Source organism: Rhinopithecus roxellana, chromosome 20, assembly GCF_007565055.1.
Source record: "Rhinopithecus roxellana isolate Shanxi Qingling chromosome 20, ASM756505v1, whole genome shotgun sequence".
In the NCBI taxonomy this organism is placed as follows: domain Eukaryota; kingdom Metazoa; phylum Chordata; class Mammalia; order Primates; family Cercopithecidae; genus Rhinopithecus; species Rhinopithecus roxellana.
This window is the reverse complement of record NC_044568.1, coordinates 427,914-449,663: the sequence shown is the minus strand read 5'-3', so window position 1 is coordinate 449,663 and position 21,750 is coordinate 427,914. Positions and strand designations below refer to the sequence as shown.

The 21,750-nt window shown below is 43.9% G+C and overlaps 1 protein-coding gene across 4 annotated transcripts in view; it reads left to right on the top strand.

Moving 5' to 3' along the window:
* Positions 1–20,416, top strand: part of PALB2 (partner and localizer of BRCA2) — a 38,385-nt gene extending 17,969 nt beyond the window's left edge. Inside the window, exons 9-13 of one of the 4 annotated variants that reach the window (XM_010358219.2) lie at positions 1,074–1,235; positions 2,736–2,852; positions 9,372–9,459; positions 15,352–15,500; positions 19,909–20,416. In XM_010358219.2, the coding sequence (XP_010356521.1) occupies positions 1,074–1,235; positions 2,736–2,852; positions 9,372–9,459; positions 15,352–15,500; positions 19,909–20,119 (727 nt within the window). In that variant the 3' untranslated portion in view covers positions 20,120–20,416. Of the gene's footprint in view, positions 1–1,073; positions 1,236–2,735; positions 2,853–6,049; positions 6,097–9,371; positions 9,460–15,351; positions 15,501–19,908 lie in introns of those variants that run through there. The other 3 variants (XM_030924360.1, XM_030924361.1, XM_030924362.1) reach the window with 3 other exon arrangements.
* The last annotated feature ends 1,334 nt before the right edge of the window (positions 20,417–21,750 follow it).

The window sequence follows — 21,750 nt, the reverse complement described above, 5'->3', positions numbered from 1 at the left end:
ATGGCAGGCGCCTGTAGTCCCAGCTACTCGGGAGGCTGAGGCAGGAGAATGGCGTAAACCCGGGAGGCGGAGCTTGCAGTGAGCTGAGATCCGGCCACTGCACTCCAGCCTGGGTGACAGAGCGAGACTCCATCTCAAAAAAAAAAAAAAAAAAAAATGGGCCTTGCGCGGTGGCTCAAGCCTGTAATCCCAGCACTTTGGGAGGCTGAGATGGGCGGATCACGAGGTCAGGAGATCAAGACCATCCTGGCTAACACGGTGAAACCCCGTCTCTAATAAAAAATACAAAAAACTAGCCGGGCGAGGTGGCGGGCACCTATAGTGCCAGCTACTCGGGAGGCTGAGGCAGGAGAATGGCATAAACCCGGGAGGCGGAGCTTGCAGTGAGCTGAGATCCGGCCACTGCACTCCAGCCCGGGCGACAGAGCGAGACTCCATCTCAAAAAAAAAAAAATGAATAGAATGACATCAGTGACTGAAGTTTCTATTTAAAATGTGAACCTAGGCTGGGCACGGTGGCTCATGCCTGTAATCCCAGCACTTTGGGAGGCCGAGGTGTATGGATCAACTGAGGTCAGGAGTTTGAGACCAGCCTGGCCAACGTGGTAAATCACTTGAACCCGGGAGACAGGTTGCAGTGAGCTAAGATGGTGCCACTGCACTCCGCCTGGATGACAGAGTGAGACTTTGTCTCAAAAAAAAAAAAAGGCTGGGCACGGTGGCTCATGCCTGCAATCCTAGCACTTTGGAAGGCCAAGGCGTGTGGATCACGAGGTCAGGAGTTCAAGACCAGCCTGACCAACATGGTGAAACCCCGTCTCTACTAAAAATACAGAAAAATTAGCCAGGCATGGTGGCTTGTGCCTGTAATCCCAGCTACTCAGGAGTCTGAGGCAGGAGAATCGCTTGAACCTGGGACGCAGAGTTGCAGTGAACTGAGATTGCACCACTGTACTCCAGCCTGGGCGACAGAGCAAGACTCCGTCTCAAAAAAAAAAAAAAGGTGAACCTAGTCCTTTAATGTTAAAAGATTACTCCTGACATCACCCCATTTTTCCTTATATTTGGCTTAGGGCATTGCTTTGTTCCTCTGATGATGAAAGTGAAAAGCAATTACTACTGAAGTCTGGAAATATAAAAGCTGTGCTTGGCCTGACAAAGAGGAGGCTAGTTAGTAGCAGTGGGACCCTTTCTGATCAACAAGTAGAAGTCATGACATTTGCAGAAGATGGAGGGTAAGAAAAGCATTGATTGATTTTTAACTATTAGATGAAGAATAATTTTATCACAGGTTTCAGAGAAAGTTGGGTCACTAAGATCTTGTTTTTCTGTGCTGTGGGTATAATATAAGCATGTATGGCATCAAGACTAGGTTATGACATAGAAGCAGGTTAGTGAGGTGTAAGCCAGACATGTCAGGGATGAAGTCAAAGAAGGGGAGAGGCTCAGCAAATGTAGTTTGTTCTTCAGTCTTCTTTGAAATCTCTGTGTGTCCCTTAAATGTTAGAAATACCTCTGCTGGGCACAGTGGCTCATGCCCATAATCCCAGCCCTTTGGGAGGCCAAGGCAGAAGTTTGAGCCCAGGAGTTCAAGATCAGTTGGGGCCACATAGCGGGGCCCCATCTTTACAAAACATTTAAAAATTATCTGGGTGTGTCAGAGCATGCCTGTGGTCCCAGCTACTATGGAGTCTGAGGTGGGAGGATCACTTGAGCTTAGGAATTCAAGGGTGCAATAAACTGTGATCATGCCACCACAGTCCACCTTGGGCAGCAGACCGAGACCTAATCTTAAACACACACATACACACACACACACACACACAAATATTTTAAAAAATATATAGAAATACCTTAAGGCCCTAGACCCTTTCCTCGTTCCACACACTTGGAGTCCATTGCTTCACTGACCATCTTGGTGCTGACTACTTGCAAACATACATTTCTACCTCTGAGCTCTTTCTTGAGCTCTAGACCTGTAGGTTTATTTATTAGACATATTGGGAACACCTTGAATTCAAAATGTTGCAAACTGAACTTAACAGCATCTTCTCTATCATATACTCATTATACTTTATTTTTATTTTTCAATTACACTTCATTGTTATTATCCATCTGTCTTTTCTAAAAGTGGAGGGCAGGGAACTTTGGCTTATTTATTCATGATCTGTTGCAAGAGATGATAATTGTTTGCTTAAATTAGGAGTATGTTAGTGGAGATGGGAAGAAGCAGATAGATTTCTGAGAGATGAGAAGATAAAATTGCTGGGACTTGGTGATTGACTAGATTAAGAGGAAGGAGAGAATATCAACATGGTAGAGTTGGTCACTTGAATGGTGACCAAGCCCGAAATGTGGATATTTTCCTTGTCTCCTTCCTCCCAGTCTAGGTGGTCACTTAAGTGGTGACCAACCCTGAAACTTGGACATTATTAGATGGTGGTGCAATTCATTGAGATAGGAATGCAGAAAGAAACAAAAGGTTTAAAGAGAAACTTAACAAGTTTAATTTTGAATATAATGAATTTGAGGTGCTTGCAGCATATCTAAGTAGATAATATGGAAGTAATATATGTTCATTGTAGAAAGTTTAGTATACACGTTTTCTGGGTTAGATTTTTTTTTTCCTGGTATTTGGTTAGTTTATATTATGCACAGTTCAACAGTGTGGAGAAGGGCTACCTAGAAACTGCTTTAGTGCAAAGTACTGACTTTTCATACTATTTTAATTGCAGAGGCAAAGAAAACCAATTTTTGATGCCCCCTGAGGAGACTATATTAACTTTTGCCGAGGTCCAAGGGATGCAAGAAGCTCTCCTTGGTACTACTGTTATGAACAACATTGTTATTTGGTAAGTTTTCCCTCTAGGTCCTCAGTTCCATCATCTGTAGTATGAGGATACACCTCTCATTTTACAGGGGTGTTGTGAAGATTAAATAAGAGAGTATGTGTAAACATGATTGTGATTTTTTGTTGTTCTTGTTGTTTTTGTTGTGTTTTGAGACAGAGTCTCCTCCTATTGCCCAGGCTGGAGTGCAGTGGTGTGATTTCGGCTCACTGCAACCTCCGCCTCCTGGGTTCAAGCGATTCTCCTGCCTCAGCCTCCCGAGTAGCTGGGATTATAGGCATGTGCCACCACATCCAGCTAATTTTTGTATTTTTTAGTAGAGATGGGATTTCGCCATGTTGGCTAGGTTGGTCTTGAACTCCTGGCCTCAAGTGAACTGCCCGCCTTGGCCTCGCAAACTGCTGGGATTACAGGCGTGAGCCACTGTGTCTGGCCTGATTGTGGTTTTTTTGTCAGATACTATATACTTGTCTTACCAACAACATCATATTAATTGAGATATACCAAAAAAGATCAGTCTGAGTAGACTATTTAAAAATAAATGGAATTCTATTTTCAAAGATGTACACTTCTTTCTGCTTTTGGTTAGTGATTGAGTAGCTTCTGTCAGACCAACTCTCTACCTTCAAATAACTATACACTCTGGACAAAATACAAAAAACAACTTTCTAAAAGCACCAGAAAGCAAGAAAAAGAAGAAACATACTGGAGGGGTTTCTCCCTTTAGGTGAAGGGAATGACACTAGGCAACGTTCCTATTATGGCTTTAAGCTAGGAGGCAAGGCCCACTCTGCTCACTGGGTGACTGGAAGCCTAATAGAAGATCTGTCCCACTGACTTAGAGAACTAAAGGACAGACAGAGTTCAGGGTGATCACAGCTGCTAGAAAGGGAGGGGAAAAGTCCTAAAAAGGAGAGAGCAAAAAAAAAAAAAAAAAAGAACCCTAACTTCTAGCTATAATGTTTACCTAAATATCTGGTTGACCCTTTAAACTGGATGTGCATAAGTCAGAGTCAAAGCAGCTCAGGTGAGACTGAAAGAACTGAACTTCACTTTCGGCATTTGGAGTTCGAGTTTAGCCAAGTTAACTGTTTACTAGGACAGACAAACTTACAACCAAAAAAATCAGGGTCGGGCGCAGTGGCTCATGCCTATAATCCCAGCACTTTGAGAGGCCAAGGCAGGCAGATCACCGGAGGCCAAGTGTTCGAGACCAGCCTGGCCAACAAGGGAAAACCTCGTCTCTACTAAAAATACAAAAATTAGCCAGGCGTGGTGGTGCACACCTGTAATCCCAGCTACTCAGGAGGCTGAGGCAGGAGAATGACTTGAACCCAGGAGGCGGAGGTTGCAGTGAGTCAAGATTGCGCCACTGCACTCCAGCCTGGGTGACAGAGCAAGATTCTGTCTCAAAAAACATAAATAATTTTTTGAAAAATCAATAGAAGTGTATTTTAAAAGTACTTACCATATTGTCTGGCACATAGGAGGTATTCAGTAAACGTTAAAATTCCTTTTCTAAAAATATTTTTAAAAACAAAAAACATCAGTGTTTTTCAGAGGAACCTAACAGAATACAAAGCTTTTGCAACATATTAATATCACTGGAACTAGGATACAGTCCAAAGTTACTCAGTATACAAAAAAAAGTGTGGCGTCTAAAGATACCCTGTCTCTACTAGAGATACCCTGTCTCTACTAAAGATACAAAAATTAGCCAGGCGTGGTGGTGTGAGGCTAAGGCAGGAGAATCGCTGGAACCTGGGAGGCAGAGGTTGCAGTGAGCTAAGAGCGTGCCACTGCACTGTAGCCTGAGTGACAGAGTGAGACTCTGTCTCAAAAAAAGGAAAGAAAAAAGTGTGATCACACAGGAACCAAATTAACAAATTTGTGATAGGGAAACCATCACAGGAGTCCCCAGCCATCTCTTTTCTGACTACAGGGAGAACCATACCCAGCCACAGGCACTTGCAAGTTTAATTTGTATTAGGAGAATAGATCGATTTTGTTTCTTTTCTCAGAAGCCTTGTCTATTAACTGTTTCCTTGGGGCCAGAATGGGTCTTGGTAAGAGGAAGTTATGATATTAGTGTGACCACTACCCTAGCTCTTCTGTACTATCCAACCCTAACCATTTTTTGTTTTTCTTTTTTAAATACTGTGGTGACTTACAACCCTAACCTTCTAGAAATAAACTAGAAAAGCATGGCCCCTGAGAGAAACAATGTGCCCTTCCCACCAGAAAGCCTCTGAAATTTGGCTATGTTCTGATCTGCCAGAAGACCCTGTTTTCAGATGTCCCGATGTCTAGGGCGGCACTTGGCCACTTGGAGCGCATTCACCAGGGTTTCTACCCAGAGGTGTTATTTGAGGACGATGCTCTTTCAGAAGTTATCTTTTCTATTCTTTCTGTTATTCCCATAGTCCACACCTTCATTATGTGTCTCCTGAATTATTAAAATAATCTAGTAGTTTGTCTTCTTGCCATTAATCAATATTCAAACTTCATTTTTTATTTTTTTATTTTTTTAGAGACTGTGTCTTACTCTGTCACCCAAACTAGAGTGCAGTGGCGTGACCGTAGCTCACGGCAACCTCAAATGCCTGGGCTCAAACACAGGTCATTTTTTATTCTACTACTTTGTAAATACTCTTTCTTCCAACCCTACCCTCATCCCTCAAAAGAAAACCTTTACAGGGGACCATGTTTGCTTTCCTTCAGCTTTTATTTGCCCCGTGCTCTAGTACAAAAATGTTCTCTCCAGCTCTGCCATCCTCCTTTCCTCCTTTTTTTCTTCGCATCCCTCAGTTCTACCCTTTTTCTATCGGTATCCTTTGGCATTTTGTATGTAAGAGGTCACAAAGGAATTTGAGGTTGGGGAGGGATTTCTTTCTGAAATAGCCTCACTCAGTACCCAGGCTGGAGTGTATAGGCATGATCATAGCTCACTGCAACCTCAAAATTCTGGGCTCAAGGAATCCTCCTACCTCAGCCTCCTGAGTAGCTGGGACTACAGGCGCATACCATCATGTCCTGCTAATTTTTAAATTTTTTGTAGAGATGAGAACTTGGTATGTTACTCAGGCCGGTCTTGAACTCCTGGGCTCAAGCAGTCCTCCCACTTCAGCCTCCCAAAGTGCTGAGACCACAGATGTACACCACCATGCCTGGCTAATTTTTCTTTTTCTTTTTCTTTGTAGGGACAGGGTCTTGCTCTTTTTCCCAGGCTGGTCTTGAACTTTTGGACGTAAGCAACCCTCCCATGTTGGCCTTCTAGAGTACTGGGAAGTTTGGGAGGGATTTCTATGCTTGGCTTCTAAGTTCCCCTTAGGGGATATTTTCAGCCCCACAGTTATCTTGAGTTCTGTTGTACCATCCCAGCCTTCACTGATGTTTCCTTCTCCGAATTCATACTGCCTTGGTTGTTTTTTCATTTTTGTTTTTTTGAGACAGGGTCTCAGTCTGTTGCCCATGCTGGAGTATGGTGGCATGATTATGGCTTACTGAAGTCTCAACCTGTCAGGCTCAAGCAGTCCTCCCACCTCAGCCTCCTGAGTAGCAGGACTACAGACGCGTGCCACCATGCTGGCTAATTAAAAAAAAAAAAAAATTTTTTTTTACAATTTTTTTGTAGAGACAGGGTCTCCCCACCTTGCCTAGGCTGGTCGAGAAGTCCTCAATGCAAGTGATCCTCCCACCTCAGCCTCCCAAAGTGCTGAGATTGTAGACATAAGCTGCCACGCCTGGCCCGCCTTTATTTTTAATTTAGTATTTGCTGCTTTGTGTTGTTTATCCTCTCTGGTTTTTGAAGATAGGCACCGTTTCTCATATCTGTTCTTGGCACCTGCCTTAGCTCCATGTTTAGGGTAGTTACTCAAAGATGTATTAATCATATTGTCTGTCAAAAGCTATTACTTACCTTTTGGGCTTTGTATAATTTTATACTTACATGTAGTATTTGTTCTTATTTAACTCCTGATTTGTTAGATGTCTAAAGTGATTCATGTTATACTGAAGCGTCAGGTGGGTTTTTTTGGAAACTATGCTGAAGGTCTAAATATTTCTTAAGCTTAATGTTTACAATGAAGTCATACCAAATAAACATGTTAAAACATTCTTAAACGCTGAGGGGCCAGTGTGTAAGGAAGTCTTGCTGTCCATATTCACTGAGACATTTCATTTAATATCTTTCAAACATTCAGTAGATATCTGGGTCTCTACTTATGTCCCATTCTCTGTGAGAGATGCAGAGATGAATGAGATACGAATTCTGGTCCTAGGGCCCCTATAATCTAGTAGGTAAATAAGATGCCTTTACAATCAAAGCCTACAATTTCACTACCATTCTTTTTATAATTCACACAACGTCAAAGTGATAGATTTGGACTAAGTGATTTGGGATTTGAGGAAAGAACAATTTTAAATACAGACCATGTATGAAACTCTGTAGAACACCCATCTGGTGTCCCTGATAGGAGGAAAACCTTGCATATGCACATAAAAATTTAATTTTCCTTCTTCAGTTTTTTATACACAGTACCTGGCCCATAGAATTCTGTATTTGTTGAGTGGAATACATGATACAGTATTGCCAGTAGTATATTACATACCAAATGAGGTATATGGACAGAATTAAAGGAGAGGAGATGACTGTGGACTGCTGTAGTCTCAAGTGAGTTCATGCAGCTTGGAGGGGGTGGGATATAACTAGGCCCTAAGAAATGGATGGGAATTCATCAGTAACAGGGATGGGAACTGTTCTGTAACGGGAAGCAGGGAGTTGGGGGAGCAGGGGTCATTGGAAGGCATAGCTTGAGCAAAGTCTAGAGTCAAGGAAATGCATAATATGTTCTTCAGGCAGAAAGATTTTAGGAAATGGAGCAATGAGTGATAATGTAATATTGCACTGCTGGATTCATGAGAGGTATAAATACCATTAAAATGAACCTGGGGGCCGGGCGCAGTGGCTCATGCCTGTAATTCCAGCACTTTGGGAGGCCAAGGCGGGTGGATCACCTGACATCAGGAGTTTGAGACCAGCCTGGCCAACGTGGTGTACCCCGTCTCTACTAAAAATACAAAAATTAGCTAGGCATGGTGGTGCGTGCCTGTAATCCCTGCTACTCAGGAGGCTGAGGCAGGGGAATTGCTTGAACCTGGGAGGTGGAGGTTGCAGTGAGCTGAGGCTGTGCCATTGCACTCCAGCCTAGGTAACAAGAACAAAACTCCATCTCAAAAAAAAAAAAAAAAAAAAAAAAACTTGGACTTTATACTGTGGCTAATGGGAGCCAACTGAAAGTTTTTCATCAACAGAATAACGAACTGGGTGCAATCCCTTAAACCTGTAATCCCAGCACTTTGAGAGGCTGAGGTAGGAGGATTGTTTGAGCTCAGGAGTTCAAGACCAGCCTGAATATAGTGAAACCCTGTCTCTACAAAACATTAAAAAATTATTCAGGCATGGTGGCACACACCTCTAGTCCCAACTACTTGGGGCAGTGAGGTGGGAGGATTGCTTGAGCCCGGGAGGTTGAGGCTATGGTGAGTCATGATCACACCACCACACTCCAGCCTGGGCAATGGAGCAAGACCCTAAGCTCCAAAAACAAAAAAATAGAGTATCATGACAAAGCAGTTATCAATGTCACAAATCCTTAATAAAGCTGGGAAGCAGGTCAAGTGCAGTGGCTCATGCCTGTAATCCAAGCACTTTGAGATGCTGAGGCAGGTGGATCACCTACAGTCAGGAGTTCAAGACCAGCCTGGCCAACTTGGTGAAACCCTGCCTTTACTAAAAATACAGAAATTACCCGGGCATGGTGGTGGGTACCTGTAATCCCAGCTACTTGGAAGGCTGAGGTGGAAGAATTGCTGGAACACAGGAGGTGAAGATTGCAGTGAGCCAAGATGGCGCCACTGTACTCGGCCTGGGTGACAGAGCGAGACTCCATCTCAAAACAACAACAACAACAAAAAAACGCTGGGGAGTGATTCCAACAAACTTTATCTTTTTTCTTCTTTATATTCACCCCTCTCTCCTGACTCCACCTCATTCCTTCCTTCTATCCATTATTTTGGTCTAGCTGTAGTATAAATACATGCAATAGAGATATAATTATAAGTCTCTTTAAGGTGTAGTCTCTTGCCCTACCAAATTTGGTTTCCTGGCCATTGTCTTCCATGGAAAATTTAGACATAACAAGATGTGTCACAAAATCATGATACTGCTATACCATGTGCCTGATTTCAATACCAGGTTGAATGAGATGATGGAACTTTCCTCATGGAATTTGGAGAGATTTGTCCCTAGGGGCATAGTAGATTTAATCTATCAAATTAAACTATTGGCAAAATTAACCCACAGTTCTACTTTTACCTAAATCTATGACTGAACAAAACTAAGGAGCCCTTAGTTTTTTCCTTGGTCACCTCCTAAAGCATGCTATGATTAATAAGAAAATATTTTCTGAAAACTGGTTTGTTGGAAGAATATGATCAACTTATTTATTTTTGTTATCTAAGGAATTTAAAAACTGGTCAACTCTTGAAAAAGATACACATTGATGATTCTTACCAAGCTTCAGTCTGTCACAAAGCCTATTCTGAAATGGTAAGTAATGACTGGCTGGGACCACTTTGTGTTTACTTTGTGTGTTACTGTTGGTCTTATTAAGTGAGAGTGGTAAGTCATAAGTAGTAATGAACAAACCTTCCCTGTGGCATCTTTTTTCAGAATTGGATAACAATGTTTGTCCTTTCTTGAAATTTAGGATGAAAATAAATATTGGTACAGTGATTACTTGGTAAATTTTCTGGCTATAGGACCTGAGGGCAAGTCTTTATTTCTAGCTGTGGATTTGAACTGAGAACTATTATGCCTGTTATCAGACTTGACTCCCAACCACATCACGGTGATTAAGTAGCCTTAGGAAGGATGATTAAATGATCCCAGAAATACTTTTTTTTTTTTTTTTGAGACGGAGTTTCACTCTTGTTGCCCAGGCTGGAGTGCAATGGCACGATCTCAGCTCACTGCAACCTCCGCCTTCCGGGTTCAATCAGTTGTCCCGCCTCAGCCTTCCAAGTAGCTGGGATTACAGGTGCCCGCCACCATGCCTGGCTAATTTTTGTATTTTTAGTAGAGATGGGGTTTCACCATGCTGGCCAGTCTGGTCTCGAACTCCTGACCTCAGGTAATCTGCGCACCTCAGCCTCCCAAAGTACTGGGATTACGGTGTGAGCTACACTGCCCAGCCAACATGCTTTACTCTTAGGCTTTGGTCTTCTCATACAGAAGCAAATACAGTTACTCAGCTGTTGTACTAATAGTCTTGGCTAGTGGCTAACATACAGTTAGAAATAAATAAGCTCCAAGATTCAGTAGCAGAGTAGGATGACTGTAGTTGGCAACAATGTACCATATATTTCAAAGTAGCCAGAAGAAAGGATTTGAAATGTTCCCAATACATAGTAATGATAGATTCTCAAGGTGATGGGTACCCCAGATACCCTGTCTTGATCATTATATACTCTGTGCACATAACAAATACATGTACCCCATAAATATATAAAATATTTTGTATTAATAAAAAAATAAAAAACATTTTGGGAGGCCAAGGTGGGTGGATCACCTGAGGTCAGGAGTTTGAGACCAGCCTGGCCAATATGGTGAAAGCCCATCTCTACTAAAAATACAAAAATTAGCTGGGCGTGGTGGTGCACACCTGTAATCCCAGCTGCTTGGGAGGCTGAGGCAGGAGAATCGCTTGAACCCGGGAGGCAGAGGTTGCAGTGAGCCAAGATTGCACCATTACACACCAGCCTGGGCGACAGAGCGAGACTCTGTCTCAAAAAAAAAAGAAAAACAAATCTTAGCCTGGGCAACATGGCAAAAGCCCATCACTATAAAAAATACAAAAAAATTAGCCAGGCATGGTGGCATGCAGCTGTAGTCCCAGCTACTCAGGAGGCTGAGTTCAGGGCATCCCTGGAGCCCAGGAGGTCGAGGCTGTGGTGAGCCATGATCACACCACTGCACTCCAGCCTGGGCAACAGAGTGAGATCCTATCTCAAAAAAAAAAAGTCTTGGCCTGGAGCAGTGGCTCATGCCTGTAATCCCAGCACTTTGGGAGGCCGATGTGGGCGTATCACGTGAGGTCAGGAGCTGGAGAACAGCCTGGCCAACATGGTGAAACCCCATCTCTACTAAAACTACAAAAATTAGCCAGATGTGGTGTCATGCACCTGTAATCCCAGCTACTCAGGAGGCTGAGGCAGGGATAATTGCTTGAACCCAGGAGGCAGAGGTTGCAGTGAGCCAAGATCGCGCCACTGTACTCCAGCCTGGGCAACAGAGTGAGACTCCGTCTCAAAAAAAGAGCCTTGACTCACAGTCTGGTTACAGTGGGAAAGTAGTTGTCTAGGAGTAATGAATAACTACTTGAGTATTCACCATTGAAGCCATGAGCAGAGAAAATAGCAGCAGGCTTAGCATTTGTGTAGAGACTGACTTGCCTGGTGATTATGGTGAGAGGATCAGCATCCAGAGGCTCTGAACACAAAGACTGCATCTTCCCCTAGCCTAGTAGGATCTGTGGAATTGAACTTAAAAGTTGTGTGATCTTATGTAATCCATCACATAATCTTGAGCCTAACCTTTCTCCTCCTTTAAATGAGACAGTTGTGGCCAGGTGTGGTGGCACATGCCTGTAATACCAGCTTCTCAAGAGGCTGAAGTGAGAGGATCACTGGAGCCCAGGAGTTCAAGGCTGCAGTGAGCCATGATGGCACCACTGTACTCCAGCCTGGGTGATAGAGTGAGACCCTCTCTCAAAAATAATAGGCCAGGTGCAGTGGCTAACGCCTATAATCCCAACACTTTGGGAAGCCAAGGCAGGTGGATCACCTGAGGTTGGGAGTTTGAGACCAGCCTGGCCAACTTGGTGAAACCCCGTCTTTACTAAAAATACAAAATTTACCTGAGTGTGGTGGTGTGCGCCTGTAGTCCCAGCTACTAGGGAAGCTAAGGCAGGAGAATTGCTTGAACCCAGGAGGCGGAGGTTGTAGTGAGCCGAGATTGCGCCACTGCACTCCAGCCTGGGCGATAAGAGCAAAACTCTATCTCAAAAAATAATAATAATTGGCCGGGCGCGGTGGCTCAAGCCTGTAATCCCAGCACTTTGGGAGGCCGAGGCGGGCGGATCACAAGGTCAGGAGATCGAGACCATCCTGGCTAACACGGTGAAACCCCGTCTCTACTAAAAAATACAAAAAACTAGCCGGACAAGGTGGCAGGCGCCTGTAGTCCCAGCTACTCGGGAGGCTGAGGCAGGAGAATGGCGTGAACCCGGGAGGCGGAGCTTGCAGTGAGCTGAGATCTGGCCAGTGCACTCCAGCTTGGGTGACAGAGCGAGACTCCGTCTCAAAAAAAATAAATAATAATAATAATTAACTAGGCCGGGCATGGTGGCTCACGCCTGTAATCCCAGCACTTTGGGAGGCTGAGGCAGGTGGATCACCTGAGGTCAGGAGTTCGAGACCAGCCTGACCAACATGGTGAAACCCTGTCTCTACTAAAATATACAAAAATTAGCCAGGCATGTTGGCGGGTGCTTATAATCCCAACTACTCAGGAGGCTGAGGCAGGAGAATCGCTTGAACGTGGGAGGCAGAGGTTGCAGTGAGCCGAAATCGTGCCATTGCACTCCAGCCTGGGTGACAGGGCAAGACTGTGTCTCAAAACAAACAAACAAACAAAAACAACAAAAGATAGATAGATAGATAGATAGATAGATAGATAGATAGATAGATAGATAGATAGATGATAGATAGACAGACTGACAGTTGAATTCATCAGACAGACTGACAGTTGAATTCATCAGACAGACAGACTGACTGACAGTTGAATTCATCTCTAGAATTCAGCCTCCACCTCCCAGGTTCAAGCAGTTCTGTGCTTCAGCCTCCTGAGTAGCTGGGATTACAGGCGTCTGCCACAACGCCCAGCTAAGTTTTTTGTATTTTTAGTAGAGACAAGGTTTCACCAAGTTGGCCAGGCTGTTCTTGAACTCCTAATCCACCTGCCTCAGCCTCCCAAAGTGCTGGGATTACAGGTGTGAGCCACCACGCCTGGCCTAGAATTAACTTATTAAACATTTAAATAATGTTAAACCTTTTATATTACAACATTAATACCCACTTGATATTAAAACATTTCACATAGACATGTGTAAGATAGTAAGTAAAAGTTCCCCATAAAGCCAATCTTCAGAAATAATATTTTATGCTGGGCGTGGTGGCTCATACTTGTAATCCCAGCACTTTGGTAGGCCGAGGCAGGCATATCACGAGGTCAGGAGTTTGAGACCATCCTGGCCAATATGGTGAAACTCCGTCTCTACTAAAAATACAAAAAATTAGCTGGGCATGGTGGTGCATGCCTGTAGTCCCAGTTACTTGGGAGGCTGAGGCAGGAGAATTGGTTGAACCCAGGAGGTGGAGGTTGCAGTGAAAAGACATCGTGCCACTGTACCCCAGCCTGGCAAAAGAGCAAGTCTCCGTCTAAAAAAAAAACAAAAAGAACATTTTATTATTCATTTCACTGTTTAGTGCAGGGATTGATAAACTTTTTCCATATATGACCAGATAGCAAATATTTTCAGCTGTGCTGGCCTTACAATCTCTGTTATAAATACTCAACTCTGCCATTGTGGCCCCAAATCAGCCATAGACTGTATGCAAATGGCTGGATGTAGCTGTGTTCTAATAAAACTTTATGGAGACTGAAACTTGAACTTCATACATTAATTTTCACATGTCAGAAAATGTTATTCTTCTGATGTTTTTCAGCCATTTCAAAATTTGTAAAACATTCTTAGTTTATTGGCCATGGAAAAATAAGCACTGGGGCCAGGCATGGTGGCTCACAGCTGTAATTCCAGTGCTTTGGGAGGCAAAGGAGGGAGGATTGCTTGAGGGCAGGAATTCGAGGCTGCAGTGAGCTGATTATGCCACTGCACTCCAGCCTAGGTGACAGTGAGACCCTTTCCCCCCCAAAAAAAGTGTTGGGCTAGATTTACCCAGTGGGCCCTAGTTTGTCAGCCTCTTCTTAACTGTATAGCATTTAACATTTTTAAATCCTCAGTTTTTTTCCCTTTCAGAGATAGGTTCTCACTCTTGTCATTCAGGCTATAGGTCAGTGGCTAACTTTTAATTTAATTTTTTTAGACGATGAGGTCTTCAGCTATGTTTCCCAGGTTGGTCTCAAGCTATCCTACTGCCTTGGCCTCCTGAGTCACCTCAGTGGTTTTCTAAATATAAAAATATTTTATTTTCATTAATAAATTCAGTCATTCGGCTGGATGCCATGGCTCACGCCTGTAATCCCAACACTTTTGGAGACCGAGGCAGGCGGATCACGAGGTCAGGAGATTGAGACCGTCCTGGCCAACATGGTGAAACCCTGTCTCTACTAAAAATACAAAAATGAGCCAAGTGTGGTGGCGCATGCCTGTAATCCCAGCTACTGGGGAGGCTGAGACAGGAGAATCACTTGAACCCTGGAGGCGGAGGTTGCAGTGAGCTGAGATCGTGCCATAGAATTCCAGCCTGGGCAACAAGAGTGAAACTCTGTCTCAAAAAAAAAAAAATCTGTAAATATATGTGTGTGTGTGTATATATATGTGTGTGTATATATATATATACACACACACACACACACACAGAGTAATATTATTATTAGAACCTATAATTTTAAAGCCAGGAGAGATCTTTAACACATTTTCCCACAGAAACAGCCACAGGTGATGGTATCTTTTTTTGGTCACCCTTACCCTTAATAGAGAGTAATAGTGTCAGGGTTTTAAATAGGCTATTGTGGGCTGGTCTGAGAAACCAGCCACCACATACAAGATTGTTTTTATGGGAAAACATGTTCTGAATGTTCCAAAACCAATTTACAAATGAATATTTCTAATTTGGGCACTCCCTGCACATGTATGTCCTCATTCTCTCTTTGCCAATATTTCCCCAAATGATGAATGGCATGAAATGTAGTACTATCTAAGGGGAAGGAAATTGATGAATCAGATTCATGCCTGGCAGGACTGGCTAAAACAAACACTGGGAACCGGAAGCAGGAGAAGCTAAAGCTAGAAGTTGGCTGAGCGCAGTGGCTGATGTCTGTAATCCCAACACTTTGGGAGGCTGAGTTGGGAGGATCCCTTGAGACCAGGCGTTCAACAACAGCCTGGGCAACACAGCAAGGCCCTGTGTCTAATTTAAAAAAGAAGAAGCAGCAGCAGCAGCCAGAAGTCCAGTCCAGTAATAATCTCAACATTTCCTAGATGGCGGGGAAGAAAATGAAGCCAGTGGTTAAATCCTGGACACTTTAGAGCCTATTGATCATTGCTTTAATTGTTTAGTTTTTGTCTCTGCCAGATCTTTCTTTTTCCTGACATACTCTTGACAGTCTATTTGGATATTTATTTTTCTCCTAAATTAGGGGCTTCTGTTTATTGTCCTGAGTCATCCCTGTGCCAAAGAGAGTGAGTTGTTGCAAAGCCCTGTGTTTCAGCTGATTGTGATTAACCCTAAGACGACTCTCAGTGTGGGTGTGATGCTGTACTGTCTTCCTCCAGGGCAGGCTGGCAGGCAAGTGTGCATAACTGCTACTCCGTGGGTGGGACATTCTGAAAGGCACTGTGCAAACACAAAAACTAGATATTTTTGTGTCCCTTAGAAGAATGGAAAACATGAAATACTATAGATTATGATACGAATATTCAGAAGTAGGATGAAGGTTAGTGGACTTGAGTCAAACACCAGATTCCCTGCATCCTGATCTCTACTAGTATGGGGTTATATTGGTTTTTAATAGTGTTTATTCAAGCCCTGTTTTTTCCCCTAAGGAAAATATTTTGGCAGGGCATGGTGGATCATGCCTGTAATCCCAGCACTTTGAGAGGTCAAGGTGGGAGGAGAGCTTGAGCCCAGGAGTTTGAGACCAACTTGGACAACAGAGCAAGACCCAGTCTCTACCAAAAAAAAAAAAATTAGCCAGACATGCTGGCATGCACCTGTAGTTCCAGCTACTCGGGAGGCTGAGGGGGGAGGATGGCGTGAACCTGGGAGGTGGAGGTTGCAGTGAGCTGAAATTATTCCACTTCACTCAAGCCTGGCAACAGAGTAAGAGCCTGTCTAAAAAAAAAAAAAAAAGAAAAAAAGAAAAGAAAAGAAAAAAATCATGTAAAGAGTAATGAATGTTCTGTATTTAAAAAACATAATTTATGTTCTTTCCCTAAACCTAAATTAAGGAAATTTTAACGTACTTTAGGAAAACATCTTTACTTTGAAATCTGACTGAGTTTGACTGAGCCTCTATCATGCAGGCAGTTTATATTTATCTACAGATAAGTATTTATCTGGCCGGGCAGTGGCTCATGCCTGTAATCCCAGCACTTTGGGAGGCCAAGGTGGGCGGATCATGAGGTCAGGAGATCGAGACCATCCTGGCTAACATGGTGAAACCCCGTCTCTACTAAAAATATCAAAAATTAGCTGGGCGTGGTGGCAGGCGCCTGTGGTCCCAGCTACTTGGGAGGCTGGGGCAGGAGAATGGCGTGAACCTGGGAGGTGGAGCTTGCAGTCAGCGGAGATCGCGCCACTGCACTCCAGCCTGAGTGACAACAGCAAGACTCCGTCTAAAAAAAAAAAAAAATACAAAAATTAGCTGGGCACGGTGGCGGGCGCCTGTAATCCTAGCTACTCAGGAGGCTGGGGTTGCTTGAACCCGGGAAGTGCAGGTTGCAGTGAGCCGAGATTGTGCCACTGCACTCTAGCCTGGGCGACAGAGCGAGACTCTGTCTCAAAAAAAAAAAAAAACTGGGTGCAGTGGCTCACGCTTGTAATCCCAGCACTTTGGGAGGCCAAGGCGGGCGGATCACAAGGTCAGGAGTTCAAGACCAGCCTGACCAACATGGTGAAACCCAGTCTCTACTAAAATAAAAAAATTAGGTGGGTGTGGTGGTACGCTGTCTGTAATCCCAGCTACCCAGGAGGCTGAGGCAGGAGAATCGCTTGAACCCGGGAGGCGGAGGTTGCAGTGAGCCGAGATTGCACCACTGTACTCCAGCCTGGGCTGAAGTAAATCAAGAAAACAAGGTCGGACTTTAATAACTCACAAGGATAAAGGACCTTGACAGTTACAGTGCATGTTTTTTTGGACCTTATGCAAAGCTTATTTGATAAGTACATGTTCTAAAAGACATTCTCCATCCCTGCACTTAGCCAGCTGTGGCACTTCTGCAGGGTCTTGATCTGTTGCCTGGGCTGGAGTGCAGTGGCACGATCTCAGCTCACTGCAACTCTGCCTCCCAGGTTCACGCCATCTTCCCACCTCAGCTTCCCAAGTAGTTGGGACTACAGGTACATGCCACCATGCTTGGTTATGTATTTATTTATTTTTTTAAGAACCTAAGAACCTCAGAACCTCAGAACATCTGCAGTATGTGCTTTCATATACAACTTGCTTTCTTGGATTTGAAGAGAGAACCATAGTCGTTGGCCCTAGGGATTAAAGATAAAGATAACTGTTTGGTCAAGCATTTCCTTTGTCACTTTTCAAACTCATCTGTTCAGGAATCCTTGAAAGCCTATTTGGTACCAATCATGTAGGAAGCATATCTTAGTCCTATCAGGCTGCTACAACATAATACCACAGACTGGGTAGCCTGTAAACAACAAAGTTTATTTCTTACCATTCTGTAGGCTGGGAAGTCCAAGATCAAGGTGCTGGCAGATTCAGTGTCTGGTGAGAACCTATTTCCTGGTTCATAGATGGTACCTTTTCACTGTGTCCTCATATGGTAGAAGGCAGCTCTCTGGGGCCTCTTTTACAAAACCACCAATCACTTCTCAAAAGCCCCACCTCCTGATACCATCACATTGGTGATTAGGTTTCAACAGATTAATCTTGGGAGGACACAAGCATTCAGACCATAGCAAAACACTGCTATTTCTGGCCGGTGCAGTGGTTCATGCCTGTATTTCCAGCACTTTGGGAGGCCAAGACAGGAAGATCACTTGAGGTCAGGAGTTCAAGACGAGCCTGGCTAACATGGTGAAACCCTGTCTCCACTAAAAATACAAAAATTAGCTGGGTGCAGTGGTGTGCACCTGTAATCCCAGCTACTGGGGAGGCTGAGACAGGAGAGTCACTTGAATCCAGGAGGTGGAGGTTGCGGTGAGCTGAGATCTCACCATTGCACTTCAGCCTGGGCGACAGGCGGGACTTTGTCTCAAAAAAAAAAAAAACAAAAAACAAAAACTGTTTCTAATTTCATGGGAACTAGAAGGGAAAACTAGTGACTGTTTTTCAGTGCACAAAACGCAATACGCGAAGCTTGCACTGTTTGAGAGCACAAGAGTGGAGAGGCAGGCACCTTAATTGGCAGTAGAGGGTTGGGGAGAGACTATCAAAGAAAACCTTAGGGAATTTCCAAAGGTAAGTTAGGAGTTAGGTACACAGAGTCGGGTGGGAACCAGGGATAAAAAGTATCGTGCAGTTCATTCATATAATATTCTTTTGAGAGCTGGCCATGCCCCAGGCACCAGTGATACAGCAGTGAGTAATAATAATAGCTAATTTTTTTTTTTTTTAAGAGTCTCGCTCTGTTCCCCAGGCTGGAGTGCAGTGGCATGATCTCAGCTCACTGCAACCTCTGCCTCCCAGGTTCAAGCGATCCTCTTGCCTTAGTGCCCTAGTAGCTGGGATTACAGGCACATGCTACCATGCCCAGCTAATTTTTGTATTTTTAGTAGAGACGGGGCTTCGCCATGTTGGCCAGGCTGGTCGTGAACTCCTGACCTCAGGTGATCCACCTCCCTCAGCCTCCCAAAGTTCTGGGATTACAGGCATGAGCCACCACGCCCGGCCACAATAATAGTTAATTTTTTTTTTTTTTTTTTTTTTTTTGAGACAGGGTCTCGCTTTATCGCCCACGTTGGAGTGCAGTGGTGCAGTCTTGGCTCACTGCAACCTCCGCCTCCCAGGTTCAAGCAATTCTTGTGCTTCAGCCTCCCAAATAGCTGGGATTACGGGCTCATGCTACCACGCCTGGTAATTTTGTATTTTTAGTAAAGACCAGGTTTCTCCATGTTGGCCAGGCTGGTCTCAAACTCCCAACCTCAGGTGATTCACCCGCCTCGGCCTCCCAAATTGCTGGGATTACAGGCGTGAGCCACTGCACCTGGCTAATCATAGCTAATTTTTATTGAGCACCTCCTGTGTGCCAGGCATTATGCTAAGCCTTTTATAGGAACTGTTTCATTTAACCTCACCACAGTCCTGTGAAGTTTTGCTCTTAAAATCATCTCTATTGCACTGATAAAGTTAAATAATTTGCCCAAGGTTACACAGCTCTTACTTTGTAGAGTTAGAATTTAAACCCAGGTAGCTGACTGCAGAGCCCTTGTCTAAGTTAAAAAGGCAACCAGGTAGGTTTCTGCTTCATAGATGGCACCTTTTATGGAGGAAATACCCACTGAATATGGAAACAGGATAATCTCAAATAGTGAAAAATGCAGTGAAGATAAAAACATATATGTCATAAAGATGGAACAGACTCCAGTATGTGTGTGCACTGCCTCAGAGGATTAGGCATGACCTTTCTATGGACTAACAGGCCTGAATGATGACAAGAACTCAGCCATGCTGAGAGCTGGGGCGAGAACCTGCCAGGGACAGAGAACGGCAAGAGCAATGACACTGAATTGGGACTGAGTTTGGCTGGAGTGATGGAGAGTGGAAGGAAGGCCACTGTGAGCCTGCCTTCAAGTGGTACAAGATGCATCAGACAGATTGACAGGAACTGGACATGTGATTCTGTCCGAAACTGCAACACAATAGCCAACAGACCTCTAAGACTGCAAATGTAGGCATTCATAGTTACAGGGATTTTTGCTCCTGTTGCTGGTTGGGGGAACATGGTTTTGACCTTTTCTTTTTTTAATTGTTTTTTGGATATGTAATCTGAATTATATCTTCTTTGTATGCTATCAGGTTCCTGGAAGGTGACGTGAAAGATCATTGTGCAGCAGCAATCTTGACTTCTGGAACAATTGCCATTTGGGACTTACTTCTCGGTCAGTGTACTGCCCTCCTCCCACCTATCTCTGACCAACATTGGTCTTTTGTGAAGTGGTCAGGTACAGACTCTCATTTGCTGGCTGGACAAAAAGATGGAAATATATTTGTATACCGCTACTCGTAAGTTAGGGTAAAGCGAAAACACAATTTTCTGGATATATGGGGCCTCTTAGTATTTTTTGGAGTTTTAAATATAAAGGAGAATATCTGAATGACATTTAAAATAATTACTTGTATATGTCCAGACAGACTTACTTTTTATTCTGATGATGGTGGCACCACTGATCTTGGATGTACATTTATGTTTACTTTGAGAAAAAGGGTTTTAGGTTGATTTTTGTAATTCCCCACATTTGTACATGTGCTTTTAAAGGTGTACATAAAGCTTCAAATGGCAATAAATATTTATTTTTATACATTCTGCTTGGCATATTATTGTTTCCCATCCTTTCAAGATCACTTGCAGAAGCAAGAACTAATTATTATACAACTAGGATATTTAATCAATAGTGTTTGCCTAGTAAGTGTAAATTTCAGTCCAGTTAACTTACTACACTAATACGCAATATACTTTTTGTGCTATTCGTAATACTCTATTTTTATATATATACTAAAATAATATGAAACCTATTAAAATATCTGAATTTAGGAATACTCTTATTCTTTTTCATTCTCATGCATCCTTCATGCCAGTGCTGCATTATAACTAGAGTAACCTTTTTTTGAGATGGAGCCTCACTCTGTCACCCAGGCTGGAGTGCAGTGGCATGATCTTGGCTCACTGCAACCTCTGCCTCTTCAAGTGATTCCCCTGCCTCGGCCTCTCAAGTAGCTGGGATTACAGGCACCCACCACCACACCCAGCTAATTTTTGTATTTTTAGTAGAGACGGGGGTCTCACCATGTTGGTTAGGCAGTCCTTGAACTCCTGACCTCAAGTGATCCACCTGCCTCGGCCTCCCAAAGTGCTGGGATTACAGGCATGAACCACCACCACTTTTTTGTTTGTTTGTTTTCAGAACGGAGTCTCCCTCTGTCACCCAGGCTGGAGTGCAGTGGGATGATCTCAGCTCACTGCAACCTCTGCCTCCCGGATTCAAGCAATGCTCATGCCTCAGCCTCCCGAGTAGCTGGGATTACAGGTGTGCTCCACCATACTCGGCTAATTTTTGTATTTTTTGTAGAGACAGGGTTTCACCATGTTGACCAGGGGGATCTGTCTGGAACTCCCGACCTCAGGTGATCTGCGTATGTCAGCCTCCCAAAGTACTGGGATTACAGGCATGAGCCGCTGTGCCCGGCCGAAGAAGTTTATATTTTTTAAAGACACATTTTTGGGCCGGACGTGGTGGATCATGCCTGTAATCCCAGCACTTGGGAGGCCAAGGTGGGCAGATCACTAGGTAAGGAGATTGAGACCATCCTGGCTAACACAGTGAAACGCTGTCTCTACTAAAAATACAAAAAATTAGCCAGGCATGGTGGCACACTCCTGTAGTCCCAGCTACTCAGGAGGCTGAGGCAGGAGAATCACTTGGACTCGGCAGGCGTAGGTGCAGTGAGCTGAGATCGCACCACTGCACTCCAGCCTGGAGGACAGAGCAAGACTCTGTCTCAAAAAAAAAAAGACACATTTTTGGCCGGGCGCAGTGCTGTAATCCCAGCACTTTGGGAGGCTGAGGTGGGTGGATCATAAGAGGTGGGTGGTTCACACACACAAAAAAAGACACATTTTTATGATACTATAGTTTTTGC